Source organism: Aristolochia californica, unplaced genomic scaffold (genome assembly GCF_029961685.1).
Source record: "Aristolochia californica isolate CCGP_79_NKW_82.1479 unplaced genomic scaffold, dmAriCali1.0.hap1 SCAF_7, whole genome shotgun sequence".
In the NCBI taxonomy this organism is placed as follows: Eukaryota; Viridiplantae; Streptophyta; class Magnoliopsida; order Piperales; family Aristolochiaceae; genus Aristolochia; species Aristolochia californica.
Window position 1 is genome coordinate 39,409,565 of NW_027182268.1, and position 27,892 is coordinate 39,437,456.

Below are 27,892 nucleotides of genomic sequence, written 5' to 3' on the forward strand. Positions count from 1 at the left end.
AAAATTGACAGGATGAGCGTGCAAGCTCACACAAATGCCTCTCTCAACCCCATTCTCTTTCCTTCATTCTTCTTTTTCATTTGGTCTCACATTGGGGACATGTTGGGTTTAAAAGTCTCTTCACCCTCTACCTATCAGAGCCGTTGGATGACACAGTCACAGATTTGAACCATTGAATTTGGCAGTTAAAGATATGAACTGCACGATCATGGGATTATAGATTTGAACAGTTAGATCAAACAATTACAAGATCTAAAACGTTGGATCAAGTGGTTACAAATCTAAATGGTTAGATACAGATTTGAATGGTCAAATCAAAGCCATTACAAATCTGAACTGTTAGAACAAAGTGTTTACATATCTATCGGTTAGATTGGACATCTATGGTTTAAACCGTCATATCAAAACGGTTACCGATCTTGAGGGTCATCTCAGCCTAAAAAACAAGGAGTGGTGTTTCCCATAAAACTCTATAAACAGAGTTGTAGAATGTGAGAAATATTCTGAGAAGAAATTTTGAACTATGAAAAGTGTTCTTCTGGTTCTGAAAAGAAAATGAGGAAATATTCTACATAGGATCCAGTTAGAGCAATCAAAAAAGGTTCTTCAGAATTCATGGGCCCACTTAGTACTGTGCGTGTTTAAGAAGGCAGAAAAACTTGTTGTATCTTTGGAAATGATCTTCAACATCCGATGTATTATAAGAGGCAAATCTACATGATAGTTGAATTATTTAATTAATTATTGAATTTATCTGATTACTGAAGCGGGTCAGCAAAAGTATCTATCAGCACCAGATATTAATTTGGGTTTTAATTAAAAGTAATTTATTAAGGTTCTGTGAGTTATTATTATTTCCAACATGATATACCAAATAGTATTACGTGTGAAAAAGTTAAGACTCAGCTGCCCATGTACGGTTAGTAAAATTCCACGAGATATAGCATCAAACTCCTAACTCAATGAGGCAAGGAAGGAACTCACTATGTTAGATGCTTCCCGGGTCAATGTCCAGATATAATGTGTTCAAATAACCGTCTTGAATGATAAATTTAGAGAATAAAGCGAGACTATGATACAGAATAACAGTTTTGAATGATAAATTCAGAGAGTAAAGATAGGAGTATGATTCAGAAAACCAGTTGTGAATGATAAATTTAGAGAATAAAGCTAGGAATAAACGAAATTTTCCCATTTCTAATAAGTTTTTCTCTTGTGTAAGAAATGCATGTAGCTTCCTCCATTTCATATCCCTCTTATATTTAATCCTTCTTTTATCGAAAATATGCTGAGTATCTTACGACAGATTGATTGTTATCAATTTCTATACAAGTGACTGCATGGGGACTCTACGCAATGATCTTTCAAAGAGGGAAGCGTAGGACATTCAGGTAGAGGTCCATAAACTAGAGCCAGAAAAACCAGTGAAGGACATACCAGCATAATGATGCCATTCCCAGCTCAGATAGCAGATATCCCAATCTGTCCATTGGTTTCTTCGTCAACGCTCATTCTGTTCAACAGAGTCCTGCAAAACTAAAGCCAATAGCACTCAAGATACAAAAATCTGCTAGACCCATTGAAATATAATCACCCATGAAGAACTACGGAGATTTTCAATTATTTCATAGGATGACCATTCTCCCTATAGCTAACTCTATCTCGTTCTCTGATGCCCATACTTGATTTACAGGGGATTTTCTCAAGTATGAACTATCAAATCCCACCATGCAGCAAAAGAATAGAGCTCGCAGTCCCACCTTCAAATGCACCACTTAAAGTTTAGATGGGAGCCCAGTCATCCTAGTTGATACTGCAAATAATTTGGTAGGAACGCAATCCTTATCTTGTTGATATGGAAACAAACGCCTGAGCGAGGCTACTTGAGCAATTAGTAGATGAGATAGCAATATTTCAGCAGTCAATACCTGTAGGTAAGTTATCCCACAGAAATGAAACGAGAATCACTACAAAAATTCTCATACACAAGGGATACGAGTACTTCACTGATGCATCCCAATAGCATATCTGTTCCATTCGTGGACTTGTGGCCCCTTGACAGACAAATAAGCTTTTCACCTGTAGACCTCCAGTGAAGTCATCCAAATAAATCATCATCATCATCATAAACTGAGTCTGATTCAGGTTTTCCCCTGGATGCACCAGTAGTTTTCCCTTCCATGGAAAGACCACCTCGCCCATCCTTAGCATCAATTGATGTATATGCCCAAGAAGAACCCACTTTACCTGACAAAGATTCCCCATAAAGGTCATCATAGATTCCACCTTTTGGTGCAGATTTAACTTTGTTCAAGACCTGCTGTAATTTATCAGTCACCCCTTTGGGTGAAGGTTTGTCCTCCTTAGGGTAACTCTGCTCCTTCCCTTTGGGTATTATTGTGGTTTGCACAAGTGATTCATACTTCCCAACAAGGCTACTTCCTTCTTTCACACCAACAGGACCAGATTCTGTTTCAACATCTGCTCCATCAGAAATTCCAACCACTTCAACTAGCTCTCCACCCACTTGATCTCTAAATGCAACACGTGTTTTTTTACGTCTCTTCGTGGGACATGCATTATCAAACCCACCTGAAGAATCCCCTAAATTATTTGCAGATTTAGATGACAAGTCTGGTCTGGTCACACCATAACGGTTGAGAAGTGTATTATATGCCAATACAGCCTCCTCATTGGAAGGATCTGGAGGGGAAGGTAAATCAATTTCTTGCAGAGACAAAGGAGTTGGAAAAAGAGCAGCATTATCCTTTCTCAAAACATAAGTTCTGGTTGATGCAGCAAATCTCAGTGACTGACCAACTTCAAGCTCAACAGGGTAATCTTTAGTCAGTCTTTCATTTGCGACAAAAGTACCATGGGCTGAACCCAGATCTATCACAAATATGCTGCAGAGAAAAATAAATTCAAATCACCACTAGCAGGAAACATCAGAAGTATCCTCTTTGATGAAACGATAATTTAAAGAAGTGATAGCAGTGGAATTTAGTTTCTTCTTTTTTTCTTTTTCTTTTTTTAGAATGATGTAGCAAATAAAATTGAGTAAAAAGTATCAGTCAGTGTTCAAAAATAGATAAATAAGCATCAGTCAAGAAAATTAGCAAATTGAAAGAACCACAAACTATTGGATTGGGCTTTCAGGCAGCTACAGCAGGAATAAAACTTTCAGCGATTTGTACTCAGACATTACTCCTATGATAGCAAGTACCTTGATGAGCCAAATCAAGTGCATCACCATCTTTAGAAATAAATACAGCACATGTAAACAAGACAGGGTAAACCGCAAAACAGGTGCTCCTGTTGACAAAGAATATTCCTAACAAATTCATTGTTACTTATGGAATATTAGCCTCTCGCAATGAAAAATTTATGTAACACAGGCGGATATTATCCTGCCTAAAACTTTCTGCCTGCCAGGAGGCATTTTCATTATTTCGTTCAACTTTGTTCAATGCATGAATCCTGTCAGCAGCATTCTTTGAATTAGCCACAATTGGCCTTTCAACAAGTGAGACCATGTTGCTGAAGCATAAGACCACATGCATATAAGTTAAAAAGATCCACACAAGAAGTTCATTAGAGAGGACCATGACAGGCGTGGTTGGAAAAAACGAAGAAAGAATATAACCATAATAAAACCAATGCAGGACAGAAAGAAAAAGTAAAATTGAAGTGAACTTAATATATACCTTCCATTCTTGTGAGGAACAACAGCTGCATGTTGTCGTGATACTGACTGATGATCCAACACAAAATCACACATTGGAAATTGCCGCCCGAATATATGCCTTTTTTTTATAAGCTGTATTCGATCAAGAACTTCCCCATCTTTCAAAACCTCAAGATAGTAGACACCAAGGCGGGGCTCAATTGCCCAATCTGGAGGTTGCCAAGTTGACTGACCACCACCAACCTGTGTGATTGGCTGAGCAGGCGTTACTGCAGGGGGCACTTCTGATTTTTCAGGCTTCGTTCCTGCCTTATTTTGCTGCAGGGATAGGGTTTGAGGGTGTGAAACCTGACGTTGGAAAGATGAGACTTGAGGCTGTGCAGCAGGTTTTGAGGTAGAATTAATAACAGAAAATGGCTCCACGGTCTCGGCTTTTCTAAATCTATCAAGACCTGCTCTTCCATACATGCTTGTGTTTTTGGTGGTTTAAAGTGAAATACAACCTCTCAATTGATATGATTCACATGCAACGGTGGCCTTCTGCAGTGTCTGCTTCAAAGTTAGAACGAACCAGCAGAAATGCCACAATCAGACACATGAGGATCTTTTTCCCAAAACTAAATTCACAATCGGAAATTCAAAGTGAAAGTCTCCATCAAATCGAAATCCCCACGATAATGGCAAAAATAGTAACTCGGGAAACATTTCTCATCCAAAACCTAAGATAGAATTTCATTACGCATCATGGTTAATTCCTTCAAAGTTGGGAACTCCCGTGATAAGAAGCTCGCTAGTGAAAATAACCGAAAAAGTAGAGAGAAAGTAACATCCATACAAGTCCTGACGAAACCATGAACCGCATCTTGACATTAATGCGATAAAAAATAAACGACGAAGAAAGAAGTTGGGAGAGTGAGCGTAGACACCAAATAAAACTTGACAAAGCAAATAGATATGTATTCTGGAAGAGCTCATCCTTTGGGATTTTGAACAGATATCGCCTAAAGGAACACAGAAGAATCGGTTAACAACTAAAACATCCGGGGCTTATGCAAAAAAGAAAAAAATGAATGCTGAATGAGAAATCACCTGAAGAAGAACGTGATCTACGAAGCTACTTTTGTCTTCATAGATTTTCACAGAGAAGCAGTTCCGGCGACAGAAGCAACCATAAAGAGAGAACGCTCAAGCGTATCAATGGTCGACGAATTACACACGTACGAATGCCTCCGTACTTCCATTACAGCGCCCTCTCCTTTAAGCAGACGGTGAGAAAACTTTCATATGAGAAGCACGTGAGAAAATCCCCACAGAAGACGAAAAGGGTGACTCTCCGATTTCCAACTCGGTTGTCCCGGGTCAATATATTCTAAGCTCAGTTTTTGCCATCCTAGACAAAAAGGATAGGTACCATACTTGGTATTGTGGCGTTCCTAAACCAAAATGGTAATTTCCAGAATTTCCTTGCCCTAGCACATTCAGATGTTTTAGCCAACAAACTACTTAGGTTATACCATACTCACTACTCAAACATGGGTTCACAATTTTAAAGTGGCAACAATTGGTGCTCTACATTTCTACTCAGATTGGACCAAGCATAAGATGCCAATAAAATTTTGTAATGACTACTCACACCCAAGGGTGGCACCAAGCCAAACCAGCTCGCACACCGTTCGAGTCTGGCTCGCAAAAAGCATAGCTAAGTTTAGTTTTGACTTGAACTCGATTCGAGCTCAAACTTGAAATAAAATTCATTAAGTATAACAAGCCAAACTCGAAATTTTCCAAACTAACTTGTTAGTTTGTGAACCAACTCATTAACATAATTTTTTTTATGAAAATACCCTTTACTCTAATTGCTCTTATCAATTCTCTTTTTAGTTGGTTGATGGTTCCTCTTATTTACCTTAAACCTCAAAGATAATCGATTGTTCAATGCTTTTGGGTCCCTTAACATCTAATATTATTGTTTGTCAATGGAATAAACACTATTAATTAAGGTATTTGCTCTTTCTTTGAGGCCTATTAAACTAGTTATTATACATTAGTATGCTCCATTACAAAGTCTTGGACTCATTTGTGATAGCTTGCAATTTAATGGTACTAAGGTCATTACCATATTTTTTTTATTTTTTTTATTTTTGTAGTTTTAAATATAAGTTGAAACTCGAACCCGACTCAAACTCAAATTCAAACTCGATTAAAAATTTTGGGCTCGAGCAAGCCAAACTCGAACCTCGAACATATCCAGGTTCAAGCTTTGCTCGGCTCAATACCACCCCTACAATCACACTCATTTTCTATTTACAAGTGATGATTTCAAATGGTCACCCTAGCCTCAAAGAACAATATAAAGATAGAACCGAGAAAGAAAATAGGAAGGACAAGGCTTCTCTTTCCTCTGGTTATCTCGACATGCCAAAACTATCATATAGAAACATACCAACTGCAATACAGTTGTGCCTTTTCAACTGATGCTGAACAATGAATGTACAAACGTGTCAGTCCAAATACAATTTCCAGTATTCCTTTGAAGACTTCAAGTTGCTATTTATTCATGGGATCACTTGATATAGTGGCAGCAACCTTGTCTTTTACCCTTCCTGTTTTGAGCTTGAAACTTCTTGAAAGTAGTCCTCCGTTCTGTTCCTCTCAGAAGTCAGAATTCAATGAGTGAAATATCCTTAAACATTTTACAGTTAATAGAACAGAAAATCTTCAACATATGCACCATCCTCGAATTGAGATCATTGCACAGTTACTGTTCTCACATCCAATTTGTGTTGTACGAAAGCAAGAGTCTGTGAGTGGCCAAGTAGACTATCTTTTCCTTCAAATTCTCAGCAAGTAAAGAAAATTGGTTCCAGCACTCTCATCAAACAAGAGTTAGTTGAGGCTTCCTTCTTGTCATATCCAATTTCCTCAATATCTCAAATGCCAAATAACTTCCTCGAACTGTCAAGTCCCTGTCTCTGACACTTGAGCTCCACCAATCCACGTGGCAAGAAATTCACTTCAGATTGGGTGCATCAGATTTGCGGAGTGAATTCTTCCACAGGTTTTACCAAAATTGATCGGTGTTTGACCAACATCAGTGCAGGTCCAGAAGGTTTGACAATAGATATAGATACATCAATGGAACAAGACTTTTCCTAGAACAAAGACTTTTTCAACTAGGCTAAACATCTCCTTCAGGCGATCTGCCAGATTTGATATCACATTCTTGGTTATTCGTTTCTGATGCCTGGTACTTTTGAGCCATCCAATTCCCAAATATACCTGAACATTTGATGCCTTTGACCTAGATGTATAATCCTCAACCTGGTACTTCAGATGAAGCTGCAGGAAAACAAGGAACAAAAACATTATTAGACTACTCCGACAAAGATAAAGTGAAACTCACCAACTGCGTTATAATCATACACTGAAGTACTCTCCAAGTGGGATTCCTTGAAGGGTCATGACCTCTTCAACAACCCATCCATTCTTATCAGGAAATGGAGATTTTTGCTGAGTACTGGTCACTTCACCGCCATAGCGAGAAACACACTTGTCAAATTTGTAACAAATTTGCCTCTGGCATACCCCTGGCTTAACCAACTCCCATGGCGTACAGGAATAGTCAAGACAACCGACTTTCTCCATTACTCTGTGTTCCAAGTCACCTCCGCTAAAGAGTTCAACAAGTAAATTACTCTGCAGAGCAAATCAAACTACAATCAGATTGAGAGGATTCAGAGATAGCGAGAGAGCAAGAGCATGAGAGAGAGCAACTCACTGATACAGGGAGGAGGGCAGAGTAAACCTCTGACATGCTGGCATCCTCTATGCTCAAGAAAGACCCACTCTCTTCGGTTTGAAGGGTTTTCAACTCAGATTCTTCTTCCACTATCTGCACCTTTTGCTCAGGACTCAGGGACCTTGCCTTCCAGAGGGCCATGATTGTCCTGTATGAGCATGACATGAAAGTTTTAGCCTGACTCTAGTCCAGTTAAACCATCGATTTACCACAAGAACTAATGCACAACACCATCATCAAAACCAGGCTTAGTATGATGAATTGCAGAAAACAGGTTGCCCCAACAATGTTTACTTTGGATTTGAATCAATGTTGAATATAGACTAAAGCTTTAAACTACCTGCCAAGTTAAATCTTTATCCTCCATTATCAGGCTTAAGACCAGCAGCTAATACAAACTAGCAGGGTTATTTGTATCCATTAAATCAATACTAATTACCCACTCAAACAAGAATAAGAAAGACAAAAAGGCACAATAAAATCTAGCTTAAATAAGAGATTTAAAAAAAGAGAGATATGATGTTAAATAAAAATTCTTCAAAAACTAGATAAAAAAGAAAGCAAACTTTCAATTAAAATGCATTATAAAAGTGAATAAACAGACTGCATTCAAATAATTGATATAATTAAATACCTAATAACTTAAAACTAGAATATCGGTATACAATCAGGGTGCAAGATAATGAGATATTAGTATGTGCATCCTTATCTGACCTGAAATGAAGTGAGATAGTACACTTATGGTTTTCAATGTGAAATGCACACATGTTTTCAAACATTTCAGGTCAAATGTTTCAGATATTCACATTAGAGAAATATCAACACTTGCCAGGTATGAATTTAGAAGTTTCTATAGCACATAGTAGAGAACCATCCCAAAAAGATTACAGATTAAGCAGTGCCCACAAAGCTGATTAGTTGTTACAAATGGCTCCTTCAGCGTGCAGATCTCTGAATGCTAAGGATTATGTATTTATGTGCCTGCTGCTCGGAGCATGAATATCCATTCAACCCTTACAGGAGCAGGTGAATGCAATTTGCATGATATAAGCAGAATATTTTTATAGATACGATAGTTTTTATTAACTCCGGATTTATTCACTTTTTTTCCTTTTTTCATCTCACCAACTGAACTATTAAAAAAGGTGAACTGGTTTTTCTATTTAAGGATATTTTATTTCTATGAAGTTATGTGAAACATGGTGAAAACCTCTAATGCAGTTGAGTACCTTTTAGAGTTGGAAAGTATTAGACCATCTCTCAGGGTGACACATGTTTATCAATGAATGCCCCTCATCAGATGAATAACATCGATTTATCCTTACACAACATACCTGTTGCCAACATGAAATGAAACAAACGACTGAAAATGGAACTTGAGCCGTCCCTCCTCATCTTGTGCCTTCGCACCATGCTTTGCATCCAAACCTCGTCCCCGTCGAAGTAGAATAACAAGGGTTGGACTGCCAACTGATGCAAGAGATGGTGAAAGCACTAGGATGTCTTCAATGTCTTCCCACAAAAAGAAAAAATTTGTTTTGTGTCCAAACAAATTTGAATGAAACCCAATTATTCTTGGTGACAAGAAGAGTCGTCCCTGCACAAGAGTAGCAGATATCCATGAGCATGATATGAAAGGCAGAATAATTTTGGGGTTTCCAAAATGAGAAACTGAAGGCAGAGTTTGATGACTGAAGTGCTTTACTATTGTAAAAGAAAATAATAAGTCCAAAGAATGAATCATAATTTTAACTAAGACGATTTCCTTCAATAGACAATCAGATACAGACCCTGCTTTGGGAAAATCCAATAAATTGAATAATGTAAAGTAATCACCTGCACAGGCATTTTACGCTTCAAGTGACAAGTAAAATCATTAATGAGAAATTCCTCTGATGGAAGCCCAAACAGTTTCTGGAATGCTGAGTTTCTTTGAGGTGACTGCTGATTAATCTACCAATATATAAATTTTCAAAAATGAAAAAGAATCCAGATTGTATATCATAAAGGGAAGCAAAAGATTAAAGCATACAAAGCAAAAAGTAGAAACTACTTCTCACCTTTTTCCCTACCTCCTTCTCCATCTTTGATAAGAACTCTCTAACAACATCAGTACCTCTTGTATTGTTCAAAAATATTCGCAAGTGTAACTTAGACTGGCATGGTTGAGCCAATTTCCCCTGGAGAGGAATCCAAATATCTGCAAGTTCTGACAAATTAGATTTTAAGAAATTGATTTCAGCATGTCCAAGAGATGTGGCTTCATCGAAGGGTCCATCAAAATCAAAAACTTCCACCTCCATTGTAGATGGAGGTTCATCCATTGCATCAAATTCAAATATTTCTGCAATTCCAACAGGTCACCAGTCAAAAATCAGTAAACTAAATGAGATAATTGCTTCAACCAGGTGGTCAAAATAAATGCTATCCACATTCTAAGAGCAGAAAGTGTTATTCGTCTAATAAAGGTAAATATAGCTGGCAACTGAATTATGATAAGTTTCCATAGTTTACCATTCCATAGAGGATCCAGTACTTGAAACTTGATTGAACTACTTCTTGTTTTACCATTGCAGGTAAAAACCACATAAGGATCAGAGAAGCCAGTCGACTCTACAGCTGCTAAGCTTCTTCCTTCAAGCAAGGCAACAGTGAGAAGCCACCCATCACCCTGTGCTTTGACTCCATGATCACTACCTAAAACACGAAGAAGAAATGGAAATTAGTTACTTCCATAACGAGAACTGCAATGTGCATAAACTTTAGAAAAAGAACGATAAATAATGTTACTTATAGGAATCAGTATTGCCAGCAAAGAGACTTGTATTATGAGCAGCATTCATGATGCAGAATGCTGATGTTGTAACAATTTGAAAGATTTATGAAAACAGAAAGACCTAATTATCATCAAATGTAACACTCAGGGTATTTTAATCACCTCTTTGTAGTCTGGCTTGCATGAAATGTGTTATCATCTCCAGAACATGCTTTGCTTGAAGAACCAGAACCCCACAAACAACCACCTCTCCAATTGAGTCTGGCAAATCAAGCCCATTAAACTCAAGCCCTTGAGTTGTGCTAGGTGTCATTAGCATTATATGTGCAAATACATATAATCCTATAAAAACGGCAGAAACAACTGTGAATTTCCCAAAATAACCAACAACCGGCCTCCAATCAGATCGCTGCTCCATCTGCAAGGAAGCCAAGACCTGCTCCTTATCAGATGTTGTAGCTTTCAAATCAACAGGTTTTACATGCTGAGATAACAACTCTGCAAACTGATCATAGCTGCCTTTTAAACCTTGTCTAGCGCCACCTTCAATCATACCTCTCATAATGGTGCTTTGTAGGAAATTCATGTGCCATGATATTATCAACCGTGAAGATTGATCTGCAAATGATGACTCAGGGCCTGACACTATACAAAATAGTAGTTCAACCCTGAAGTTAGACCCATATGGAACTTCTGGGGTACTCACACTAGTTAAAACTGCAAAATTCGACCCATCAGCTTTCAGATAAGTCTGCTCTTCTGTAGCTTTGACAGCCTTAATTAACTTAGTAGCAGCTTTTGTGTAAGTAACAATTCTTTTTAAGTTGCCCCCACCATTTTCAAAACTCCAAGATCCTTCTTGGACATCAGTAGTTCCCTGAAGCTCATGCAAGGATTTCATAAATTTTGAACCAGGACCAAAAATAAGGGAATTGAGATCAGCTGGTATGGTCTCATAAGATTGGTCAAGAAGCACCCCAGGAAAACTGGTTGGAATTTCTCCTCCTTGATCTCTTGATTCCATAGTTTTCATTGCTTCATCAAAGGTGGCTCCAGAGGGCACATCTTCGATTTTGTTCACAGGAAGCTCAGGCTGAGAGGTCATTTTTTGTAAATAATTATAAGTGGGAACTGGTTCTGCACTCCTGCCTACAAAAAGCTGAACAAGGCGATCAGCAAAATTTTGTGCATATGACTTCTCATCTTTTATAGTTACATTGTCTCGCATTGGACCGTTGAGAGTCTCTGACTGTAATTCTCTTGTTATGTTAGCAGGGATTTCTTTTTGTGGTTGTTGATGACCATGACATGAGTGTGTACGAGTAGGCATTTGATCTATGAACGAGGTGCTTGGGGCCAAAGATATAGTTAGAAGAATCTCACCTGCAGACGAAAAACAACGATGGAAACATTGTCAAATAAGGCTTGTAAAGGTTTGTCCAGTAATTAACCTGGATGTGATCTCACAAAACTTCAAGAACAAGTCATGTTACTCAATTAAAATGACATTAGTAGCATCTGTTATTTGAATGAAAATTAACATAGCTCTCATTCAACAGTATGGAGCGGTTTCCGATCCTCTAGATACTACAAGTATTGAAGAAAGAGTCCAGCCTTCAACTCATGATTCAAGTAAGAGAAATTAGAGACGGCCAAAGGTGAATAAAAAAATTCAAACAACAACGGCCCTGTTCAGAAGAATAATAGTGTAAAACAAGAGAAAATAAAATAAAACCATACTATAACCCTGTACACTTATCCAACATCCAAGACAGGATCGTGACAGATGCATGCGAGGAGAACAGAAAAGCGATCAGCATACTAGAACTAATCACAAAGAAGACATACCACAGTCCCTACTTTTCAGCTTTTTATTCTTGGGCTGCAGGGGATACCAGGCGAGTCCTAAAGTCTTATTCTCTGCATCAAAAACATTCGAAACAGGCACCTTGAGCTGTCCCAGGAAGTCGTCATTGAAGTATTTATCTTCATCTAAGACAGAAACAGTGAGCTCCTCATTAAGATCTTCAACTCGAAAGCTGAATTCTTCATTCCACGATGGTTTCAAACTTTTCTTGACCACCTTCGTCTTGATCCGCGACTTCCCAAGCTGGAGCCTAACGTAAGGGTCACTAGAACCATTGAGATCCGTGGCAGGCAGATTGCGCGCTTCAATTACGTAAACAGAAAGCCTCATACTTGAAAAATATACAAGTATATAAGTATATGATAAAACGCAAGACTTAGCAGATAAATATGTTCTGCGGAAAGGAATAAGCTATGTCAAGGTGTATAAATAACAAAATCAGGAGAAAGTGACAAAAATAAAATCAAGGCCGCAAAGGACATGGAAGCAAATCAGCTTTTTCAGTTTCAGAAAGCGCGAATCCAGCAGAAAAGCTGGGAGAGAGTGAGACGAAAACGAGACGCCACGGAGAGAAGTAATCTCGCTGGAAGTTTTGCAAATGTAGAACTGAATGAATGAAGCGAAAATCGAAAACAGATCAGGCAGCTTTACCCTTGAGTATCAGGGAAATTTAACGTGATGAGTAGTCGAACAAAAAACCAAGAAAACGATGACAAGCAAATTAAGACAAAATAACACTGTACAAGATGAGAAAAGAGAAAGATTATGTACTCAAGAAAGATAACTCACGAAATTTAAACAACACCTCATTTTCACGCCAACAAATGCAGCAAATCGAAAAGACGAACAACATTACTCTAGTCAAGCTTAGAAGAGACGAAACAGGATAAGTCAAACTGAATTTTCCAAAAAAAAAAAAAAGCAGAAACCCTCCTCTCAACTCCACAATAGAACACGACGCTCTCATAAAAAAATGAAAGAATAAAATTGAGAAGAAAGGAAGAAATTAATCAGATTAACAGGAATTTCGCTGAAATGAATAAACACAGTTTCTTAGTTCTCAACTCCAGAACGACCTCCAAGTCTCAAAACCTAGCTCACGGCAGAAGATTCATAGACTAACAACCAGGGAGACCAAGAAAGCCGTTGCGACAGAAGGAAAGCGAGAGAGAGAGTCTGCTTCGTCAGTCTTTTCGGTCTCCCCGCGTTAGAAATTCACTCTTTCTCAATTACCATTTTCAAATCTTAGTCAACTAGCGTAAGGAGTGCGGCGAGCGCGTACGCGGCGGTTCGCTGGGAATTTGAATTCGTCAAAAGCAAAAAAATCATACTATCGGACCGGCCCGGTTTATGGCATTAAATTATTATCAAAATGACAGTTCACGCGGTTTCTTTCTTGACCAAAAACATTGAGAAATTGCCTTCAAACCAAATGCCTGATCAAATAAGAATTTTTCTTTAATATTTATAAAATTGCGAATAAACAAAAAAGCAAATGAAACCTAACCTGAAGATTGAGCTGATTATACAGTTCCTTCACCATAGCCCACATTGGCTGCATCTTATTTCCCATAGTTTTCCTCATGATAGACTTTATAAGTTAGCAAAAAAAAAATACTATTTTGTTAAGGACTAATCCCACATAGACTAGTAAATACAAAGATCTTGAATTTATTAGTTAGAAAAAAGTTTCCTAAATTGGCTAGTCGTTTTGGGACCCAACTTTATATGGTATTAGAACAGGTACTCATATGTAGGCCTACACCTAAACTATCTACTTGTAGAGTCATAAAAGAGGACCTACACCTAAATTATCAACTTATAGAGCCACAAAAGATAGCTTATACATGAAGGATAATGTTAAGGAATAATCCCACATAGATTAATGAGTACAAAGATTTTAAGTTTATTACTTGGGAAAGAGGTTTTCTCAGTTGGTTAGTCATTTTGGGATGGACCTTAGACCCAACTTTATACTATTACTAGAAAAAAAGGGTCAAAATAAAGATTATAAAAAATAAGCTAATAATCATACATATAGTAGTCTCTTTTGATCCTCATTGACAATACCAAGAGCTTGAACCACTAGCCAAGAGCACTTAAAATCTTCAATATCCATTCCAGCATAGGCAGAAATAGGATTAGTAAGAAGAAGAAGAATCAAAATAATAAGTCTTAACTTTTGCCAAAATAGAACATAACATCAACGGTCAAAAAGGACCAATGCATACCTTTCCAATAACTTCTGGGTGCCAAAGCAATCCAAATAATCATCCTAAGCAAAAGAAAAGAGAGGTATTGAGATGTATAATAGGAAGTCTAATATAAAAATGAGATAGAAGTCCTTGACGATTACCTGAACTTGGAAGTAGGTTCCCATCTCAACCAAAATGTTTTTCACTTCCGTGAAGCTATCCAAATTCTTACCTGACATAAGCAGAGCACAAACAACCTATTTTGCCAACAAACATTAAAACATCAGATAAATGAACTTCTATCAAGATGAGCTACTTACGAAAATGTGATTATATATTGTATATTAAGGTGAATATTCCTATCAAGCATTTCAAAAGCTTAGTTGAGCAATGTGATTAAAATATGACCGGTGGGCTTAAATTTGTGAAAATCATTATTTGGTTTGAGTTGCTTTTATTTGTCCCTCATATTTGAAAAATTAATTCAAGTTTTAATTTGAAATCTAATCATTGAGGACTTATTGAGCCGCTATTTGCATAGTGCGTACATAAGATTGGTTGTACTCTTGTACTATAAAATTTACCATGTCAAAGAGGTTTTTGAATAGTAAAACAAATAACCCTCACATTGTTGGTTTAAGCCTTGCCGAAGCAAAACTGTCTTCATCTCATTTTATTAAGAGTAGTAAAAGTGGGAGTAAAGGCCATTAAGCCTTGTTTATTGTTATTCTGAGTTGTCTAGTGAGCCGCTACTGAAAAATCCCTTTGTGGGTCTAAAGCAATATAGCCTAATTAGTTATTGGAAGTCCTATTGTGGATCTAGGTTGTATACTTAGTTACTGCCATACAAGAGTGTGCATTAAAATTGGTTATTGTAGTCAACTTAGTAATATAACTCTAGCAAGGTGACCCCTTAGGAATGCAAAGACGATTCATAGATAGGATTGTGAACCACTATAAATTATTTTTGTGTTATTACTCGTACTTGATTCTTTACTTTGAAATTGATTGCGGACATTGGAATTGTTTAAGGGTCAAGTAAATGAAATAAAAAAAAAATTACAATAGAAACTCAAATTACAAAAAAAATAGCTATATATAATTATTTATTACAAACCGATGTTTATCATAAAGATTTATGAATACATTATTAACAAAAATAAGGAAAATAAAATTAACATCAATTATGAATACATGGATAAAAATAAATATATAAAAAAATCAAAATTAAGTTCAAATTTTTTGGTTTAATTAAAACTTTTGTGCACCCAACTTGGAACAATAAATCATCCATATTCTAAATTTTAAATATTAAAAAAGGTCGTTATAAATAAGAATTTTTGGTGAAGTTGCACTTCTTTGTGATCAGAAGTCTAGAATATAACTAAATGTAGTAATCGATACTTGTGTAGGGTGCTTGAGGTCTTTGAAAATTATTGTGGCATCGATAATTGTTATCTGTCCTAATAATTATTCTAATAATTGTAACATTTTAATTTGATTATGTGGTAAGTAAGATAAAATTTAGGGGAAGGGAAGAAGGCTATCCATCCTCCACTTGATAGAGCATGGAGGAGGGTAGTTGCCCTTCTTCAGTGTTTTTGAAACGAGATAATAGTTTAAATATATAATAAATTAAATACAAAAACCAGGGGAACAAATCGAGTGATGCAGATGTTCTGCACGTGTTCACTACTTCGCACGTGCACGCTGGACCGTCAAAAGCTTCCCTGTTATCCCTTCGGCTCCCAACTTCAGACTCCGTGAGTCACACTATCCTCTTTGTTTGCATGACGGGAATGGCGAGTTTAGTACTCGTTTCCGTGTTGGTATTGCTCTATCCGCCATTGATCTTCGTAACGACTTCAGTATCTGCTTGGGCATTTTCAGTACAATCTTTCTGAGCTTACATTCGTGGTGATGGAAGTGTCCGACGTTCGTTTTCTGTCGTTCATGGTCGGTCCCTGTGGTGTCTTTCGAACCTCGCCGCTTGGGGGGGAGAGGATTCTATCTCCGTAAGTCCCTTTTGTTATTATTTTTGAATATTCTGTATATTTAATTGCTTAAATTAAGAACTTGAGCTGTGTTTTCGAAGGGTGTCTACGCCTTTCTTTTTTCTTCTCAGTCAACTGTGTGATGCTTATTCACTTCTTTCGTTGTTATTTCAACTACACACGTTGATTCAGTTATTTTTAAGTTTTTTTTTTTTTTTTTTGCTTTTAACGACACTATACTTTTAATTAGATTTTAGTACTTTGATCACATTGCATTTCTACAAAGGTACAAATTATAAAAGTTTTTTTAAAATTGGCTGCGTATCGATTTCTTATTTAAAATTTAAATTACGTTCTACTAAGTTTTTATTTTTCTTTCTGAATTTTATTAATGCAACTTCTCTCTCTCTGGTGAACGGTGCTAGACCTCTCTGCTTTTTCATGTTTATAAAATTGAAGTGCTGCATGTGGTTTGTAGCTGTTATTGCGATTGGGGAAGTTAGTAATTTTACTCATGCCCCTTGGTCTTAGGGGAAGAGCACGAGTACTAGGATCAAGATTCAATTCGTTTTAGCTTTATCTGTTGCCAATACAACAATTGTGAACGTTGAAACCTTCTGGATTTGCTCACATTCACCTCCACTATAGCAAAGCCTCAAACTTTATTCATAACTAGTTTCAATGGTGTAATAAATAACCGTTAAAAAATAGAAAAAATAGACAATGACATTTTTTTGGTCATTCCTACTCTTTGAAATAACTTATTTCTTTTGATATTGGCAGCTCTCTATTTCCTAGATTGCCGGGGATCAATGCTTTCAAACTCAGTCTGCACGTGGGTCTTTCCAGTTACCTTTTGAGCTCACCCATTATGTCCATAAGGAATGGTAGTATTTTCTGGTGACATTTACTTGTATTTGGATACAGATCTTTTATTTTTGTTTTTTTGTTTTTTATTCTGTGTGTAATGTCCTTAGAAAGTGTTGGAATGGGATTCAGGTTTCGTTCCTACTATTCTTAGCTTAAAACCTCTAGGGGATGGTTGTAAAATTTCTTACTTAGAGAAGTAGCAGAATGTGATTTCGATCTCTAGAGGTTGGAATCACATTCTACAAATGTTAGTGATAAAGATGCAAGATTGAGAGAATAAGGAGATAAGAGAGAGAAGTGAAGAGTGAAAGAAGAATGGAAGAAGCAGTAGCCAAAGGAGGCTGCATCGATCAGTCTCGGAAATTGAGATTGATTTCCCTTTAAAACTCACTTTAATACTCACAAAAATGTCAAAAAAACCCTAAGTTCAAAAAACCGTTTAACTCTCTCTATTCATCTCAGATTCTAATGCAAATTGAAACACAAGCATATGAAATGTAACCTATCCTGCTAGTACTATGTGACACCAATGTGACGAGGAAAAACGACCAAAATACTCTCATATATGTATTTTCACACTCCCCTTCAAGTTGGAGAGTAGATGTCAAAGAGTCCCAGCTTGTTACAAAATCCCAAGTGTTCTCTCCTTCTAAGCGGTTTAGTAAACACATCTCCAAGTTGCTTTGAGGACTTCACATATGGAGTGACCACTTTCCTTTGCATAATAACATCTCTAATGAAATCATAATCGACCTCTATGTGTTTTGTTCTTTCTTAGAACACTGGGTTATTTGCTATGAATATAGTAGCTTGGTTATCAACATTTTATTACCATAGGCTCTGGAACAGGAAAACTAAATTCAACCAGAATTGACATAACCCACACAAGTCCGCTGTCTGTGTGAGCCATAGCATTGTCTTCGGCCTTTGCACTAGATCTTGCCACTACAACTTGTTTCTTGCTTTTCTAGCTCATTAAGTTCACTCCAACAAAACAACGGTAACCAGTAGTAGATCTCCTATCCATTTTGCACCTAGCTTAATTTGCATAAGAGTATCCCGGGTTATCCATAAATTGACTCACCACTTGCACTACCAATGATATATCAGGCTTAGCAACAATAGCATAGATCAACTTTCCTACTAGGTGTCTATACTGGGTCTTATCCTTTATTATGGGTCTAATGCCCTCATATCTTTTATTATCTGAAACAATAAAGTTTCTATTGATTCAACCAAAATAACCCTGACTGAAAGCATGGCATAAGTTACAATAAATGATGATCTATTTTACACATAAGATTTTGACATATAAAAATCAATAACTGTCTTTCTAAATCATCCAAAATAAATCATACCCTCACTACCATATATTTTATTTGACATTGACATGTTTCTTTGCATCATTTTGTATTTTATCTATATTTTGAAAAAGGACGTGAAATTATGAATATCTCTTCATGAATAATACAAGTAATAAATATTGTCCATCTCTAAAAAAAAGGAGAGTTCAAAAATATGTTTCTTGTTCTTTATTTTTTTTACCTGGGTAGTGATAAACGTGTATAGTCATGTATTCTGCTTTCATTTTATTCAAATATCCTAAATAGGGATTTTTTTTTCTTTCAATTTGGGGAGAAATCTAGCTTTTATATTATTAATTTGTGACTTAATGACACCAGATATAATTATTTGCTAGTGTTTAATGGTTTGTTTTCCCCATATTACTGTACTTTGTTATGAACATTTTAGCCTTTCTGTTATTTGTTTTCTTCTGAAATTACAGACAACATGGACACTAAACCCAGGGATCTATGCAAAGTGCTATGGAGTATAGAAGCTGATATAGCTGATGGGCAACTTTTATATGTAACTGGGGACCCACTTTCCTTAGGCTGCTGGGAGCCTGAGATGGCCATTCTCATGTCCCCTTCTAGTGAACAGTCTAACTTGTGGAAGACTGAGATAAAGGTAGTGCATTCACATCTTTAAATTCTTAATTTGAGGTTGGTTCTCTTTTGTAATTATAATAAATTTAGTTTCAGTTTGGTTTTAATTAGTAAATGCTGAAAAGTAAATAAAACTAGTATATGAAAATTCAAGAATTCAAATAGCACAGGAGAAGTTTAGCATGTCTATGAATGTGCTACATGCAACCTTAGCTCTATAGACACATGTGATAGGACTAGAAATTTGGTCCTTAAAATGTATATAATCGTATTTGTTTATTAAGATACTATGAGCCCTTACATTTGGATAAACAATTTGTCATGATTTTTGGATTTTTCCCTCTTTCCCCTTTTTTAAGTCTTTCTTTAGTATTGTTTTGCTCTTTCCATCTTCAGGTGGAAGTTCTAGGCAATTTTTGTATTGGTGATTATGCTAGTCATGATAACACTGTGACATATGTAACCATTTTGAAGTAGTTGCCAAAATCCTTCAAGTGATAACACACTGAATATAAGGATTCTTATCATCAACCATATAGTGGGGTGGGGGGCACTATGTAGTTGCCTTTTGTGGAAGTGCTTCTGCATTGGGACTTCCAATTCTAAGAAACTACTTTCGGTGGGTAAAGCCTCATTGTTTAGTAGGCAGTACAGGTAATTTATGGCCCTTGTTGTTTGTTTGTTTAATCATGGACATGGGAAGGATTTTTAGTTGGTGCGATCCCTCATCTGTTACGAGTTTAGAAGATCTTACACTTATTAGTTGGCAAAAATGCTCTCTAACTTGGCTTGTCATTTTGGACTAGACCTTAGCAAAATTTGACATGATATCAGAATGAACCCAAGCTCACATCTGTTTGTTTTGTAGCTTTTCTATAAGTTGACCATCTTGTAGGCCGGATTGTTTGTTTAAGCCTCTACAAGACAGAGATATTGGTGTGTAAAAGCTGTTAAGAGAGAAATAATTTATAAATTCGTAATTAATTAATTTAATAATTAGAAAAATCAATGACAAACCAATCAATAGATTGATTTGTCTTGATTGCTAAAAATTAAGAGAAAGTTTCTAGATTACCTTGATTATCCAAATCAAGTAATTGATTGCATAAGTCAAGAAAATTTGAATCCTTGATTAAGGATTCAAATTTTCTCTTTTTAGCCTATAAATAGGCATGCAATTTATGTAAAAATTCATCCTGGTTCATTAAAATCTCTCTCTCTCTCTCTCTCTCTCTCCCTCTCTCTCCCCATTTGTGGGTTAGACTCACACGGCCTAACCACGTAAAATTTCTTTGTGCCTTTTATTTTTCATACATCTGTTTCCTTTTTGCATAGATTCTTACATGGTGTTAAAACTGAAGGTTTGATTTTTGGTTTAATCTTGTTTTTTTGTCTATTTTTGGCACAATATTTTTTCGTTTTATTTATTTTATTTTTTATGCAAATTGGGTTGAAGCCGGTTCCATCCCAAAACCACTAGTCACTTTTTTTTTTTTTTTATAATGATGTATTTATATATAAACAAAAATTTACAGAGGAAGAGGGAGCAACTCCCTCACAACCAGAGATTGCAGGGATGCTCCCTGCTTGGCTAGCACATCTACAACGAATTTGCAGATCTCGGAATGTGAGAGCAAATACAAGAGTAGAGTGAGATAAAATCTAAAATCCCCTGAAAGATATCCCAATGTCGCCACGGTAGAGGGGAAACACGTTCACACCATCCAATGACCACCTTTGAGTCTCCTTCAATGTGAATGGGACCACTGCAGTTGTCTCTGAAAATGCAAAGCCCATTGAGTAGGCCATAGAGCTCAGCCGTCGTAGAATTAGAAATGCCTAACGGCCAGCATAAGAAAACCACTTGTCACTTAGAAGGCCTATTGCTCAACCTTATAACCCATTAACTGTTTTTCTCATTTTTCAATGTGGATTTTTTCCCACTCAACAAATTCATTAAAGAGAAAGGAAGTTCTATAAGAAATTGTTTGATGTATGTACAGAACAGATTGGTTCAATCAGCTTGTTGATCAATTTAATTGAAATCCAGGTTTTGGTTCATAAGAGCCTAAAACACTCTGGTTCTTGTTGAACTGGTTGAAACTAGTCAGTCCAGTCTGGATCTTAGAACATTGTTTTCGGAATCATTTTATTTTCTTCATTTTGTTATTTGACTGATACTGAACTGGTCTATGTTTAGAACTTTCCTTGTTAAGTTAATGATGAAGCTAAAATCGTTGACACAGGTACCTTGTGGGATGAATTTCAAGTACAATTACTTCATCAAAGGAGATAGAAGGCCTTCCTGTGACATACTTTGGAGGCAGGGACCTGAGTTTTCTCTGTCGATACCTTTGCACTGCAAACAAAATGAGAAGATCATACTGAGGGATTTATGGTTGAAGAACAAAGTTGTGGAGGTCCCTGTTCCTTCATGGGGTTCATGGATAGAGGATGCAGATCATCTTCTTAAAAACTCCGTGAAGCAGTTAGGAGATGAAGCTCATTACCCCGGTAATATGTCTTGACGTGTCTGTATCTCACTGCTCAATTTGCTTCTCGTGTTGCTGAAACTTAAATGCTTCCAGTGGTTTGGCAGGTGAACGCGATAGTTTAAGGACCTTCATTACTGATACATTAGGGCTGAAAGCAACTGCTCCTGGTCGGTCAAACATAGAAGATTCTTTAACTGTAAAAAGAGAAACAGAGGAAACTAGCAGCATTTTGAGAATGGAGATGAATGCACCAATTTCTGAACGAGACCAGCCTTGTGAAGAGCCATGGCTACTCCATTCCCTTTTATTTAATAACTTCTTTGTTCAAAATGAAGAAACACATGAAGAATTTCCTACCAAAGACTTTCAAGGAATTGAAGTGGGACACGAAGAAGAAACTAAGCTATCTTGTGTTGAGCAACCTATCTCCACTGTCATATTGATCAACTCTTCTGTATGTACCATGCAAAGAATTGCTGTATTAGAAGATGAAAAACTTGTGGAGTTGTTACTAGAACCTGTTAAGAATACTGTACATTGTGGTAGTGTGTATCTTGGGGTGGTCACAAAACTTGTTCCTAATATGGGTGGTGCATTTGTTGATATTGGGATTTCCAGACCATCACTTATGGATATTAAAACCAGTAGGGAACCATTTGCCTACCCTCCATTTTCCCGTAGGACTAAAAAACCAAAAATCAATGGGTCTGTGACTGCTGAATTGAAAGATTATGTGGGACATGGTTCACATGGTGAGGATGATATCTTGGATGAGTCCTTGGAAGTTGAATTTCAAGATGAGTCTGAGCCATTGATTCATGAAGAACTTGTTGGGAATGAAGCTGAGGATGGAGAAATCTCTGACACTCTTATGGCAAATGTTAATAGCAGTTTAGTTGAATATGATGAAGGTGAGGTAGATGTTGAAGACTACTTTGAGGAAGGTGTGATCCATATGGAAGAAGAAACAATAAATGAATTCCTTCCACTGGAGGTGGAACATTCTAATGATTCTGAATTCTCACAAGCTATGCTCAAAGATTCAAAGGTTTTTAATGATACAAACAAATGGGCAAAGGTTCGGAAGGGAACTAAAGTGATTGTGCAAGTTGTTAAAGAGGGATTAGGGACAAAAGGTCCTGCTCTGACAGCTTATCCATGTTTAAAGAGCAGATTCTGGGTAAGTTTAAACCGTTTACTCAGGTTTTGAGCAGAGTTACCCTTTTTAATTTCTTTCTAAAGAAAATGACCATGATGGAAACATTGTTTCTTAGCCCTTGTTGAATTTCAGAGACCATACCCTTCAATTGCAGCATGCAGAAGTGCTACCTTCTGTTTTTAGTGCCAATTTTTATTCATGATCTATGCTGGTACAGCCAGGCAAAGTATGCCAAATTCAACAAGGGCGAGCTACTAAAATAGCTCCACTGATTTGTGGACTAAAAGTTTTAAGTGAATGTGGATATATCTCTGATTGAAACTGAGGTAACCAAGATAAAGAATTATCTTCTTTTTTTTTCCTTTTGGATTACAGGTATTGAGTACTCGTTGTGATAGAATAGGGGTGTCAAAAAAGATTACTGGAGTTGAGCGGACTCGTTTAAGAGTCATTGCAAAAACGTTGCAGCCACCAGGGTTTGGTTTGACTGTAAGAACTGTGGCAGCCAATCATTCATTGGAGGAATTGCAAAAGGATCTTGATGCCTTACTTTCAGCCTGGAAAGACATAGTGGAGCATGCAAAATCTGCTGCTCTTGCAGCAGATGAGGGTGTAGACGGGGCAGTCCCTGTTATCTTGCATAGGGCCATGGGTCAAACCCTCTCTGTTGTGCAAGATTATTTTAATGAGAATGTAAGTTGGGCCATATTTGGTTGATGAGGCCTACAGTTATTTTATTAACTTTAGCTATTTTGTTTTTGTTGCTTCAGTAAACTTGTTTTGAGTTACGGTGGACTAATTTTAATCTTTCCAGGTGAAAAGCATGGTTGTGGATTCTCCACGGACTTATTATGAGGTGAGGTCATAAGGCACTATCAGCAGGAATATGTTGTGTTGGCAAAATTATGAGGGCCAAAAGATTGATAAAATGTGGTTAGTCCAATCTATAGTTTCATGACAACAGAATCCAGTCACAATGCAGAATTAGCCTTCTTATCTTTACCTATATATTTTAAAACATAAAAGGTAGCATTAGTAACTAAACGTGATCATGTTCTAGTCCTCGATTTGGATCAGTAAATATTGTTCACTACTTTTTTATCGGGTTAAAGCTTGTTAGTTAAACTAAGAACCTACCAGAATTCTAAAAATGTTTGTGACTGTTTTTTGGGTGAGGGAAGAGATATAGAGGTGAATACTGTTTTACTATTCTACATGCCGATTGGCCTTTGACACAGGCAAGCAGTGCTACAACTGATTTAAGTTGTTTTAATGGACTTTTATTGTCAGGTTACAACTTACCTTCAGGACATTGCACCGGATCTGTGTGGTCGAGTCAAAATGTATGATAAAAGAATCCCCATTTTTGATGAATACAGGATTGAAGAAGAGATCAACAGCATCCTCAGTAAAAGGTCAGAAGTCAGCTTATGTTGTTAAATTAGGCCATATATCATGAATATCTGAGAGGTTGTTTCTTTTTAAACCTAGCTGAAATATCAAGCAGGTTAAGGATAGTTCCTAGATTGGATGCAGATTGCCATTGCCTAGTTTCATGTTCTTTGAAGTCTATAGACTTGAATAACTTTTATCGTATTTTATTTTATTTTTGAAATGATCTTTTACCTTATTTAAACTTTTGTTCTAGACGATCAATTTATTGACCACCCACCTGACCATATAATCATTCAGCTGTTTCAGCCCCTCATGCCTGCATTTTAATTTTGCCTTTCTGTTATAAATTTGTTAAGGAATAGTCCCACATAGATTAGTGAGTACAAAGATCTTGAGTTTATTAGTTGGGAAAGAGGTTTCCTAAGTTGGCTAGTCATTTTGGGATGGGCTTTGGACCCAACTTTACATGGTATCAGAATAAGAACTCATAATATGTGGGTCTACACCTAAATTATCCACTTGTAGAGCCATAAAAGAGGGCCTACACGTAAGGGGGAGTGTTAAGGAATAGTCTCACATAGATTAGTGAGTACAAAGATCTTGAGTTTATTAGTAGGGAAAGAGGTTTCCTAAATTGGGTAGTCATTTTGGGATGGGCCTTGGAACCAACTTTACAAAATTTATTTGTGAGACTGCAGACTCTCTTGGAAAAGGAAGACCTTGTGCTGCGCATCTTAGTGCTTTGCTCTTTGAAATAATATTTTGACAATCGTGATGAATTGGACAAATTTGTGCATGTAGTTGGCTTTGAAGCTATTTTGGTTTGTGTTGCCATGCAGAATGCATGAAGAGGTTGTTTCTATCTAAAGTTCTTTATTCTTTGTGCTATGTTGATGACTGGCTAAGAAGTGCATAGTTGATAATGTCTTTCTTTAATGAATCTGATTGTGGTTATATGCCTTTGCCTATGTTTCATAGAAGGGAAGGAAAATCAAAACCTAAATAAAGATTGGAAATCTATAGCATGTGATAAAATGTGTGCATCTTGATTTAAAGTGGTTAGCATCTCCAAACCTCTAAAAGAATAGAACAGAGAAAGAAGAAAATATTTCTGTGCATGGCTTTAATTGTTATTCATAATTTCCTTTATCTTGAAGGGTCCCACTTTTAAATGGTGGCTCTCTTGTAATCGAGCAAACTGAGGCATTAGTTTCTATCGATGTGAATGGGGGCCATGGAATGCTTGGACAGGGGACATCACAAGAGAAAGCTATTCTTGATGTCAACCTCGCAGCTGCAAAACAGGTGCGTCAAGGCAAAAATTATTGCTCCACTATTCAGAACAAAATAAACAACCTCTGTGACAGATGCAGGTAGTTACACCTGAAAATTTTCTGCCTCATGTTTCAGATTGCTAGGGAGTTGCGGCTCAGGGATATTGGTGGCATCATTGTGGTGGATTTTATTGATATGGTTGATGATGGTAACTGCGCGCCTCTTTATAAGCCTAGAATTCCAGAATTTTCTCGTTTGCTTTAATGAGATTTCAATTGCATGGAGTATAGTTTGGAGTGTACATAGAACTGCAAAAACATGTGCCTAGGCGCTTGGAAATGCATTCTTATTAATCTGACAACTCGCAACTAAACAACCATGCTAATTTTTTCATTTTTTATTTTGTTACTGGATTTAGTTGATGCTTGCTTTTAGTGCTCCTGCCTCTTACTGAAATCACCCTAGGATCTGTTAACTGGTTTATCTCTTGTGATATTTTTTTGCTAAGCACATAAGAGGATCATTTACGAAGAAATGAAGAAAGCTGTTGAAAGAGACCGTTCAATGGTGAAGGTTTCCGAGTTATCTAGGCATGGTCTGATGGAGATAACCAGAAAGAGGGTATGTGTTTTGAGTCTTTTCAGAAAATTATAGTTGAACTAACTATGTTCATATTGCTCTTGATAATTACATTATTTCATTTCAGCCTTGGTTTCTTTTGTTCAAACACATCATAATTTTCATATTCGTAGCAATTTGTCTTTTTAAAAAAAAATAAAACTTGTATTTATCAGCTGCTTGTCCTCATACTTAGCAAGATGTTAATTCGCATACCATTTGATACATAAGAACTTTCTGAAATCATGTTAAGGAAATGCAAAGCTGGAGTAACTTTCTTTGGAAACAGGCATTCTCTTCTGTTCTTCATTTTTTTAATTTTTTTAATTTTGTCTCTGAGGACATCTTCATACCTTAAAAATTTAAGCTTTGGTCTATGATCCATAATCTTATGCATTTCTTGCCATTGTACTCGAATTAAAATGTGTTTCCTGGTACAGGTTCGTCCAAGTGTTACATTTATGATTAGCGAACCTTGCACTTGCTGTCACGCCACCGGCCGAGTCGAAGCTTTGGAGACATCTTTTTCAAAAATTGAGCATGAGATTTGTAGATTGCTTGTAAGCCTTTAACTTTATTATTTTGTTTATGCAAGTCTTGGTTATATCTTACAGAAATTTTATTCTGTTGCAGGCCATCTCAAACCAAAAAGCAGACCCAAAAAATGCAAAGTCATGGCCAAAGTTTGTGTTGAGGGTGGACCGTCACATGTGTAACTACTTAACATCTGGGAAGAGGACAAAATTGGCTGTATTGAGTAGTTCACTCAAAGTCTGGATTCTTCTGAAGGTTCTGCCATATTCTAACTTGTGCTGCAATTCATTTAGAAAAGTAAGAAATGATAAAAACGAAAGACAGCATAAAATCATTTTTGGCATTATTTTAGCCATGCTCAGAAACAACCATAAATGCATGCAATGTTCTTCCGCCATTAGTTGCAGCAGACCAGAAACTAAACAGGAGACATATGATCACATTCATAAGACTTGAAGCTGCCAAAATGTAACATAAAGGATTTTTTTGCACGATGATGGTTGTCCGCCGAGGATATTAGAGATACTGCTGATCAAATATATTGCAATGAAATTTAACCTTGATGACATAATATGTTGATACTGGAAAAAACAACATGAGTTATTGACTGGACTCTGTATCTCAGGTTGCTAGAGGCTTTTCTAGAGGCATATTTGAGGTGAAGCCATTCATGGAGGATAAGGCAAATAATGGTCAGTCTGAAGTGGCGATTTCCAGATTGCAGACCACAAAGGGTGGGTACATTCACAGCAGTAAATTGACATTATTTCCAGTTAAGAAGTGGAAGACTGAGAAATGAAACTTATCACAATTTTATGGGAGGTTAATACATTCACTTTGTTCTTTTGCAATCTTGTACATTTGTAGCTTTATGAGACCAAGCTTGTTTATTCTTTTGTTTTTTAGCTTAGCCCCTGATCCCCTCTTCGTGCATTTTCTTCTCGAGTTTCACCTCCATTCAGGTTTGCTGATTTATTATGAAAAGAAACTTCTGCGAAGATATCTTATTTCCTGTAGAACTATTGACATTCAATAAAGCATTAGGCGGCCGGCAAATTTATAAGATGATAGTACCAGTTTTAAGCAGTCATTAAGTTGTTGTTGTGTCAAACATTGTGTTGGCAGCTTTTCCTTTCTCATGTTGCGTCTCGAGTTGAAAAGTATCTCCCAGCATGTAATCTTGACCTTTGGCACATTCAATTCAGAAGAAAATTTGGGTTCTGGGTGCTTTGCTTTACATTGTGGTAGTAATCTCGGTGACAGGTGAGGAAACAATTC

The 27,892-nt window shown here is 36.8% G+C and overlaps 3 protein-coding genes across 9 annotated transcripts; 1 reads left to right on the forward strand and 2 right to left on the reverse strand.

Moving 5' to 3' along the window:
* Positions 1 to 1,008: 1,008 nt before the first annotated feature.
* On the reverse strand, positions 1,009 to 4,898 carry LOC137936541 (protein phosphatase 1 regulatory inhibitor subunit PPP1R8 homolog). Of its 6 annotated transcripts, none has more exons than XM_068781276.1 (5): positions 3,708 to 4,614; positions 2,248 to 2,906; positions 2,008 to 2,087; positions 1,761 to 1,928; positions 1,009 to 1,528 (listed from the first exon to the last, which is right to left on the reverse strand). In XM_068781276.1, exons 1-4 carry the CDS (start codon positions 4,154 to 4,156, stop codon positions 1,776 to 1,778), a joined length of 1,341 nt encoding a protein of 446 aa, XP_068637377.1. In that variant the 5' UTR covers positions 4,157 to 4,614; the 3' UTR covers positions 1,009 to 1,528; positions 1,761 to 1,775. The 6 variants fall into 6 exon arrangements, with proteins under 6 accessions (XP_068637377.1, XP_068637376.1, XP_068637375.1 ...); XM_068781275.1 differs by lacking the exon at positions 1,009 to 1,528 and adding an exon at positions 4,778 to 4,898 and having other exon boundaries at positions 1,598 to 1,928; positions 3,708 to 4,228; XM_068781274.1 differs by lacking the exon at positions 1,009 to 1,528 and adding an exon at positions 4,778 to 4,898 and having other exon boundaries at positions 1,598 to 1,928; positions 3,708 to 4,237.
* An 873-nt stretch (positions 4,899 to 5,771) lies between these two features.
* LOC137936565 (C2 and GRAM domain-containing protein At1g03370-like) lies at positions 5,772 to 12,460 on the reverse strand. 2 transcript variants are annotated; one of them, XM_068781312.1, is made up of 9 exons: positions 12,112 to 12,460; positions 10,426 to 11,646; positions 10,002 to 10,184; positions 9,548 to 9,831; positions 9,324 to 9,440; positions 8,822 to 9,084; positions 7,467 to 7,635; positions 7,154 to 7,384; positions 5,772 to 7,027 (listed from the first exon to the last, which is right to left on the reverse strand). In XM_068781312.1, the coding sequence occupies exons 1-9, from the start codon at positions 12,458 to 12,460 to the stop codon at positions 6,821 to 6,823; spliced, it is 3,024 nt and encodes a 1,007-aa protein (XP_068637413.1). In that variant the 3' UTR covers positions 5,772 to 6,820. The 2 variants fall into 2 exon arrangements, with proteins under 2 accessions (XP_068637413.1, XP_068637412.1); XM_068781311.1 differs by having other exon boundaries at positions 7,112 to 7,384.
* Positions 12,461 to 16,094: 3,634 nt separating this feature from the next.
* On the forward strand, positions 16,095 to 27,835 carry LOC137936221 (ribonuclease E/G-like protein, chloroplastic). The gene is made up of 14 exons (XM_068780790.1): positions 16,095 to 16,340; positions 17,103 to 17,206; positions 18,976 to 19,160; positions 21,385 to 21,652; positions 21,738 to 22,813; positions 23,168 to 23,485; positions 23,607 to 23,648; positions 24,083 to 24,207; positions 25,345 to 25,492; positions 25,598 to 25,670; positions 25,971 to 26,083; positions 26,521 to 26,640; positions 26,714 to 26,869; positions 27,240 to 27,835. Exons 1-14 carry the CDS (start codon positions 16,246 to 16,248, stop codon positions 27,411 to 27,413), a joined length of 2,997 nt encoding a protein of 998 aa, XP_068636891.1. The 5' UTR covers positions 16,095 to 16,245; the 3' UTR covers positions 27,414 to 27,835.
* Positions 27,836 to 27,892: the final 57 nt, after the last annotated feature.

Excerpts from the sequence above, each read along its gene's own strand:
- LOC137936565 (XM_068781311.1), bottom strand. The coding sequence starts at position 12,460 with ATGAGGCTTTCTGTTTACGTAATTGAAGCGCGCAATCTGCCTGCCACG. Across the intron at positions 9,832-10,001 it reads ACTGGATCCTCTATGGAATG|AAATATTTGAATTTGATGCA; the intron begins GTAAACTATGGA and ends TTGGAATTGCAG. Across the intron at positions 9,085-9,323 it reads AGCGTAAAATGCCTGTGCAG|GGACGACTCTTCTTGTCACC; the intron begins GTGATTACTTTA and ends ACTCTTGTGCAG.
- LOC137936221 (XM_068780790.1), top strand. The coding sequence starts at position 16,246 with ATGGAAGTGTCCGACGTTCGTTTTCTGTCGTTCATGGTCGGTCCCTGT. Across the intron at positions 26,084-26,520 it reads TGGAGATAACCAGAAAGAGG|GTTCGTCCAAGTGTTACATT; the intron begins GTATGTGTTTTG and ends TTCCTGGTACAG. Across the intron at positions 26,870-27,239 it reads AAGTCTGGATTCTTCTGAAG|GTTGCTAGAGGCTTTTCTAG; the intron begins GTTCTGCCATAT and ends TCTGTATCTCAG.
- LOC137936541 (XM_068781276.1), bottom strand. The coding sequence starts at position 4,156 with ATGTATGGAAGAGCAGGTCTTGATAGATTTAGAAAAGCCGAGACCGTG. Across the intron at positions 2,907-3,707 it reads GTTCCTCACAAGAATGGAAG|CATATTTGTGATAGATCTGG; the intron begins GTATATATTAAG and ends TTTTCTCTGCAG. Across the intron at positions 2,088-2,247 it reads TTATGGGGAATCTTTGTCAG|GTCTACAGGTGAAAAGCTTA; the intron begins GTAAAGTGGGTT and ends ACTTCACTGGAG.